The sequence below is a fragment of the Nicotiana attenuata genome, unplaced genomic scaffold (genome assembly GCF_001879085.1).
Source record: "Nicotiana attenuata strain UT unplaced genomic scaffold, NIATTr2, whole genome shotgun sequence".
Lineage (NCBI taxonomy): Eukaryota > Viridiplantae > Streptophyta > Magnoliopsida > Solanales > Solanaceae > Nicotiana > Nicotiana attenuata.
Genome location: NW_017673742.1, coordinates 24,627 through 33,483, shown reverse-complemented (window position 1 = coordinate 33,483; position 8,857 = coordinate 24,627). Strand labels below are relative to the sequence as shown.

General features: G+C 39.1%; 1 protein-coding gene across 1 annotated transcript; it reads left to right on the top strand.

Moving 5' to 3' along the window:
- The first annotated feature begins 6,713 nt into the window (after window positions 1-6,713).
- LOC109217148 lies at window positions 6,714-7,980 on the top strand. The gene is made up of 3 exons (XM_019381379.1): window positions 6,714-7,218; window positions 7,267-7,636; window positions 7,956-7,980. The coding sequence occupies exons 1-3, from the start codon at window positions 6,714-6,716 to the stop codon at window positions 7,978-7,980; spliced, it is 900 nt and encodes a 299-aa protein (XP_019236924.1).
- Window positions 7,981-8,857: the final 877 nt, after the last annotated feature.

The following is an 8,857-nucleotide window of genomic DNA, read 5'->3' as shown; positions in this document are numbered from 1 at the left end:
AGTCGATGGTGTTTTAGATGAAATTAAAATGCGATGAGGAGGAGGTGGGGATTATGGGGTGGTAATTTGGGGGAGTTTAGAGCTTGGCCGCCGGTCAGATGTGGATTTGTAACTGAGGGCGGCTAGGGTTTAGAGAGATGAGGGAGATGAGCGAAATGGGGCTTTTTAGGGTTTTGCTGGAAAGGGGAAGGGGGGGAGGAGGTATTCGGACGGTTATAAGGAAAAAGGGGAAACAACTAGCCGCTAGATCAAAAGAGATGGAGGGTGGAGATTGAGCATGACAAAAACGGTGTCGTTCGAATATAGTAGGGGTCTGGGCCAGATAATGGGAGTGGTTGGACGGGTTTGAGTTGGCATTGGGCCAGCAAAATTGGCCCAGCAGGCCTCTCCTCTTTCCTTCTTTGTTTCATTTTTAAATTTGTACACTTATTTAATACTCTAATTATACCTATTTTGAACCTACAATTAAACTAATCAATTAGCTTAATTTGTGAATTAATGCAAAGTTCTAAATTGTTAAAACCAAAACAAAATCTTTTAAACTAAAATGACTAATGATTTTTTTATTTTTATATTCTAGAAATGCAATTAACAAGTGATTAAGATCTAAAAATGCAAACAATAAAATATAATAAATATGCTAAAAATACAAATAAATGCCAAACAAATAAAAATAAGAAAAATTTCTAAAATTCCTTAAAGGAAATTAAAACTATTTTAGAGTATTTTTAGGGGTATTTTAGGCATGGGGCAAAAATTACGTTCTCACAAGGGCTTCAATCAATAAAGAAGGTCTTGACTTTTAAATTTAATCCATTTCAATTCTCTTTTAAAACTTTTGATTAGTTACCAAGCTGACTTTAGAGAATTTGGGTATTATATGAAGGACTTATTCAACAAATTTTATTTTAATTTGAAAAAGTCTCTGGGGCTTACGCACCACTAAAAAAACGCGCCTCAAACGCCCGGGTGTACGCCCCGAATTGCTGGCCGTACGCGTCTTGAGACTTTCGCCCCACACCATCGCCTCGGGGAGTTTTTGGTGTGCCTCAACTCAGGGCTCGCCCTGGGGCTCTCTCCAAAAACGCTTTTTAAAACACTACTTTATATCAGAATAATTTTTTGGTGTTTCAATATACTTGTTGTAATGATAGAAACCTGAGGGAAAAAAAAACAAATAAAAATAGAGTTTGAAAGTGTATCATTAATTTTCTAATAATAAATGTAATATTTTCTTTATATAAAATATTTTACTTTTCTAATTTGAAATACTTAATTGTTTCTAAAAAAAAAAGTTGGGCCCTCACAAGAAGAATTGTAGTAGGATGGATAGGATTTTTCCTTCCTTAATCAGAGGTATTTGGTTCGAGTCTTGAAAATAAAAATAGCCTTTCTAAGGAGTTGTTCCCACTTTAATGGACTTTACATGGTAAGAGTTCGAATTAGTCGAAGATCCAAATCAAATACCTAACATCTAAATATGGGGCCCCTAAAATTTTGGGCCTCGAAGTGTCCCTTTTAGTGGCTTCACCCTCTGGCTGCCCCTGCATCTTAAGTTAGTCCAAAATATTAAGCCTCAACGCTTACATAGTTGCAAGAACAACAATTTAAAATATAAAATATGCATGCCCAAATTTTACTTTGAGCCTCCCATACCATGTCATACTTGTGTAAGACTCTTCAAAGCTGGACATTTGGACTAGTAGGTCCCATTTTTACCACCATTTTACTCTCTCTTGATTCGACTTTCTCATCCCAAACAGTCCCTTTTAGTTTTCCTATATTTTACTATACCAGAAACTTCTACTTCCTTAGTCCACATCAGAATTTCAACATATCACTCTCTCCTTCCTTAGCCCAAAACTCGTTTTCTCACTCTTTTATTTCTTCCCTCACTTGTTCTCAAAAGAGTTAAAAACACTTCATGAAATCACAAATCTTTTCATCAAATACTAGCCGATGATAAAATGATAAAACTATCCCTAAGATTCTTCATCATTATGTGGAAAAGAACAAAAAGCAAGAAACATGGAGATTTTGTTTAAGGATATCAGGCCAAGCCATTTTTTATTAACATAATAACCCACATTTATTCAATTAATATTGCGTTGCTCTTACTGCTTTGGGTTGTTTCAAGCGACGGAAAAAAAATTCGATTAAAAAAAATTAATCTACATGCTTACATAGATAACTAACAGTTAGTTAATAATAATTTGAAATTACACTTTAAATAGAGAAAAATGGAGAACCAAAGTTGATAGGTGAGGAAAATGCGTTAGAGTAACTTTTTCACCCTAATTTGTTCCACAATCCCCGGGGGTGGGCGTTCGGGCTGTTTCGATTGGATATGAATATTTCGGTTTGATTTTCGATTTTTGAATTAAAGAAACGACAATGCAAATAAGCTCATATTAGATCAGCTTTTTTAAGTTCGGTTTCTGATTAACCGGTTTGGATATTTTGAATTTTCGATTTTGAGCTTATAAATTGTGATGTTTCTTCTTTTTTACTAAAATGAATATCCAAATGAACTACTCATGTTAAATTGCCTGAAAAGTTCCTCATTCTCACCACAATCATTTTAATAAAGTATTCAAGTAATGAAATTATTATCAAGAAAATATAACAAAGACAATAATACGGCCGATAAGATGTAACACTAGTAAAATCATGTCCAAATAGAAAGTATTCTGATAGTAACTTAGTAATTAATACTGAATATGTGAGATAATGTCTAATGGATAGGGTATTAAATTTAGGAATTTTTACCTCCTATAGCAAAGGTTAACACCTTATTTATTTTTAAATAAATACCATTTAAAAAAATTATATTCTATAGATACCTTTTAATGTTTATAGCAAAATATCTAATTTTGGTTACCTCCTACCCCTAAGCCACTAAAAACGCTATTCAGTTATACTATTTTCTTTCTCTCTCTACTTTGATACATGTCATTCTCTTCCCCCATTTCCTGAAAACACGATGCTCTATCTCAAAATTCCTCTCACCCACATCACCTACCATTAGTCACAAACGGTGATTTTGCCTGGTATACCACGAAGACTTCTCTGACTTTTCCCCTCAATTTTGTGCAACCCAAATGGAATCCAAAGGAGATAAAGCCTCCGATCGGCGCGCACAACACAGCAAATCCACGAACCTTTCTCAACTTCCGTCATCTTCAATACAAGATTTGTTTTCGTGTGGGAACAGTGTAGTTACATCCTAATCTTCCAACTTCCGTCATTCTAGTTACATCCTAATCTTTCACCTTAAATAGCTCCTTAATTTCTGCTTTTCAATTCAGAAAAAAAAATCATGGGAAAAGGAGGGTGGATGTTTTCCTAGCAAGAACAAGATTGCTAAAACCACAAACAAATATGCAAATTCTGCTACAATGGTAATGCGTGGGAACAGTGAGATTCAGGGTTTTTGCTCGACGGCGGATTCGCCGGAAATTTGGATTTGTTCTTGAACAAAGACGACGGAGTTTGGGGCTGAGCAATTTGATTTTCTGTTAATATATTTCAATGTATTTTCAATGTATCACGCTGTATTTTCATGTATTTCATTGTATTCATTGTCTTTTTTTTCATTGTAATTCAATGTATCTCGCTGTATTTCATTGTATTTACTGTCTTTTTTCATTGTATTTCAATGTATCCCGTTGTATTCTATGTATTTCAGGGTATTCACAGTCTCGCTATATGCCATGAATGTATTCATATATTTTTTTTAATTAATATAATTTATGTATTCAGATGTATTATATAATTTCTCTGAAGATTGCTATGTTTTTGGGGTATTTTTCGGTTAAGAATCTTTTTTATAACTGGAAATACAAAATTTGTGTGTTATAATTGAGTTTGTTGAGTTATATTAGGAGTCTATTATGTTAATTGATTCACTTTCCGTTTAAAAACAGTGTAATCCCTTATTTCACGCCGTGAATACAGTCGAATACAATAATCTGTCCAGATGTAATCCCATGTTTCACGCCATGAATACAGTCGAATACAACAACTGATTAGCTGGACTTCCCTGATTCACGCCTATTTTTGCTACTGTATTCATGAATACAGTAGCTTAAATACATCTAATACATCTTATAACAACAGAAAACGTATCTACAATCCGTCATATAGCAAATGGTATCTATAGATAGCTAATTACCACTAAAAGATAGTGCTTTATGAAAATTTCTCTTAAATTTATTACTATTGGTATTTGGATAATGGACTAAATATAAAGTATAAATATTTCGGATTTTTGGATATATACGAAGTACCAAATCCAATATCCAATATGAAATCCAAAAATTTTAAAAATTAAATCTATAATCCAATCTGTAATCCGAAAATCCGAACCAAAAATCTAAAAAATTCGGATTTCGATTTCGATTTTGGGTTTGCCAAAATTATGTCCATCCCTCTTCACAACCTTTAAACCCATTTCGCATAAATTATTTTTTCCACTGTTATATTCCCCAAGAGTTGTCGTTTCTTCTACACTGACGAGTTTTGTGTTAAGGAAACATAAAGTGATGTCTTGGAATTCTGACGTTGAGAGTGAAGGAAAAGTTTCGGGTAGGGTAAAAAAAGGAATATTAAAAGGGGTTGTTTGGGATGAGAAAAACAATTAGAAGAGAGAGAAAAATGGGAGTAAAAGTAGGACCCACTAATCCAAATGTCTAGCTTTGAAGAGTCTCACACAAATATGACATGGCATGTAAGACTCAAAGTAAAATTTCTCCCAAAGCAATGACATTCTTTAACGAAGTGTATCCCTAGCTGAGTGGGGTGTCGTGACTCGTGACCCTAGATGCTCTAACATTTGAAGTCTATTCCAGCCTTGACAGCTCATTTTACTAGTAAAAAAGATCATAAGGTGTACTCATCGTGTGTGTTTGGGATGACACGAGTCATTTTTCAGATATTTTCCGTCATATCAAATACATAGTGGTGGATGCAACCCTTGTGCTTTAAATGAATGTGCGGAAAAACTACTAACATTTCAACAGATAGCAAATCTAAGCGCATAACTTCAAGAGTATAACGAGTTCGGTGTTAAAAATATTAAAAGTTGAATTCATTAATTGTAAAATATGAATCCACCCCTACAAATATATATCTATTACCAATCACCAAGCATGAAGAACTCGCCAGCAAGTATAATGTGTTAGAGGAGGCCTATCCTTACCAAAGTTGTTGAACGAATTGAGAATAAGACGGAGTAAGGTATAGGGAGTGTGTATTGTCTATTGTTGTATTTGTATGCTACATCAAGTCAAAATGAGTTTTTTTGGATTTCTCATGTGTTCGATATTCGTATTAGGGCTGTATAGTCCAAATTTGGACGACCACAGCCATATGACAAAGGCAACGGAAGATGAGATCTTCATAAGCAAGACGTCCTACGAGGGACGACAGATAGCGGATAGAGGACGAATAGCTGTTGTAGTAGTGTATGCCCAATAAGGGGTATCTGGAATATTCTCACGAATATTCCCTAGGGTATGTTTTCTAGGGTGCAGAAAGGGGTTAGCCCTTATATATAGTGGAGAAAATACCTAGTAGGGGGATCTTCTTCGGTTTTTTGGACCTTTTCAGTTGAAAGCAAAACTTGTAAAATCTCTCCTATATTGAAGATTGTCATTCTCACTGTACAATTATCGCCTTTTTTATAAGATCAACAAATACTTTCCATCGTGTTCATTACTTGTGTCTTCTGTTCTAGAGTTTATTATGCTTAGCTGAGACTTACCCCTTCATTTTCTTTGATTGATTTGTTCAATAAGGTTCCAATATCTTTTGAATCAAACAATTTGGCGACGTCTGTGGGGATTTCTTTAGCTGAGACTTTAGTTTCATCTAGATCCTTGAAAGAAATAATCACCTCTTCCTGGCCTCGCAAAGATCAACAATGGCAGGAGAGGAGGAAGCAAGATTAAAAGCGATAGTAGGCGTCACTAGCAACCTTATGGATTCTATCAACGAAGCTGGCCGGGAAGACAATGAAAATACAACGCCAGGCGCCACACCCGAGGGACATACCTCACCCCACCCCCCCCCCAACGGCGTGACTGTCATGCGCGAGAGGGAAACTTCAATATTCACAGCAGGAGAAGCTCCACCGACTGTGAAAAGACTATTAGAAGAGTGGTTAACAAACACCTTGAGCGGTATACTCAACAAACCTGTTCAAAGGGATATCGGAGGCACAATGCGCGCTGACACCACAACTATCACGATGAGCCAGAAACTCCACGCGCAGGTAATGCTCACACTGACAATGATGCAGGTAACGAAGCACTTGCATCCATCCTAAAGAAAATGGAAGAAATGGAAAATGAGAACAAAACACTCCGTGATCAGATGAAGGAACACCAAGAAAGGGTCGATAAAATACCGGGCGCTCCAAAGATGCTACCAAAACGAGACGTCTGCCGATTCATCGAGCAATCCTACAGTGAAGTGGCAGCCCCCCATGCTATTCCAAAAGCCTTCAAAATGCCGCCATATTTAAAAATATACGATGGCACCATAGACCCAGAAGATCACATAATCCACTACGTCACGACAGTGAAAGGCAACGATCTGTCGAAAGAGCAGGTGTCATCGCTGCTGCTGAAAAAGTTCGGTGAAACCCTGATAGGGGAGCACTGACATGGTATTCCCAACTGCCGGCACGGTCGATATCAACGTTCGAAGAAATGGCAGATAAATTCGTCACCGCTCATGTGGGAACGAAAAAGGCAGAAGCCAGGGTAAACGACATCTTCGCCGTTAGACAAACGGCAGGCGAGGGACTTCGGGATTTCCTAGCCCGATTCAACAGGGTAAGAATGAGCCTACCCAATGTATCGGAGGGGATGACGGTAATAGCCTTTCAAAATGGGTTAAATAGAAACGGGTCGAAAGCAGCAAAAAAGCTGCTAAGTAGGCTCATGAAATACCCTCCCACTACCTGGGAAGAGATCCATAACGCATATTGTGCCGAAGTAAGGGCAGATGAGGATGACTTAAATGGTCCGATGCAACGGCTAACCTCAGTACAAACCAAAATAAGGAGAGACCGCCGTAACGACGGTCGAAGGGACCAACTATCCCGTTTCAATCGAGAGAGGCATCAGCCCTACATTCGGACATCCATCCCACCTCCACCACAACATGCAGACGTCACGCCCCGACGCACCGTGCCACAGCGGAATGAGAGAGGTATGCCCCCATTATTGTCTACTCATAACTTTTGTGTTTCTTCTTCAGAAATAGTGTATGCACTAAAAAAGCTCGGCACGAAGGTGCAGTGGCCGCAAAAAATAAAGTCGGATCCAAGCACCCGGAGATCGCACGTTCTGTGCGAGTTCCATCAGGAAAGGGGACATAAGACCGATGATTGCATAGGCTTGCGACAGGAAGTGGTAAGAATGCTGAACCAAGGACACCTGAAAGAACTGTTGAGCGATCGAGGACGGGCTAACTTTGCTCGTGGGCGCGATCAACCCCAAGGACCCCCAAAACGACCTTCACCGGCTCGTGTCATACAAATGATCATTGGCAGCGGTGATGATACAGTAATCAACCATGTGAAGTTCACCACTACACACAAATTCAGGCGAACAGTCGCTCACGAACGGTATGATGACCTCGAAGATAGTATCATTTTCGATAAGTCAGATACCCACGGTTTGTTTTTCCCTCACGATGATGCTCCGGTTATAACTTTATGTATTGCGAATACCGATGTAAAAAGAATAATGCTGGATGACGGAAGCGGTGCGTGTATTATCCACCCACGAGTCCTCGCACAGATGAGACTCGAGGATAAGATAGTACCGCACTGCATAACACTAACGAGTTTTAATAAAGCAGTTGAAAGAACCTCAGGAGAGATAATGCTGCCCGTTCTGGCTGGAGGAGTCACTCTGGAAACGACTTTTCACGTCATGAACCAGGAAACAGCCTACAACGCTATCATAGGACGTCCATGGATACACGCCATGCGAGTCGTCCCTTCAAGTTTCTACCAAATGATCAAATTTCCTACCCCATGGGGAATATTCAGCATCCAGGGCGAGCAACGTACCGCCCAAGAATGCTACCGCATCGCCCAAGATTGCACGCACACCCAACAACTAAAGGGAGCGAGTGCGGAAGCATAGCAATCAGCCATGTCGGAAACCAAACCGGACATACAAATGGAGGCCATCAAAGATCCAGATGTCGTAGAGTCCTGCAAGGCAAATGTGGAAGACCTCGACCCCGTTCAATTGGACAACAATGACAGCACGAAGAAAGCTTATATCGGGCACAATCTCTCAGAACCAGGTAAGTTCCATGAATTCTTAACTAACAATGCTGATCTGTTTACCTTCTCCCATTCAGATATGCTGGGAATCCCAAGGGACATCGCCACACATCGGCTGAATGTCGACCCTCTTTACCCGCCAGTGCGGCAAATGAGGAGAAAGTTCAACGCTGCAATCAATGACGCAGTTAGCGAAGAAGTCGATAAGCTACTCACTAATGGTTCCGTCCGAGAATCAAAGTATCCTGAGTGGGTCGCCAATGTGGTCATGGTAAAAAAGAAAAATGGGAAATGGCGGGTGTGTTTCGACTTCACCGACCTAAACAAAGCATGCCCAAAAGATTCCTTTCCACCACCACACATCGACCAGCTCATCGATGCAACTGCGGGGCATGAACTATTAAGCTTCCTAGATGCCTATTCTGGCTACAACCAAATCCTAATGGCAGAAGAAGATCAAGAAAATACCAACTTTATCACCCACCAGGGGACATACTGCTACAGAGTTATGCCGTTCGGACTCAAGAACGCAGGGGCGACGTACCAAAG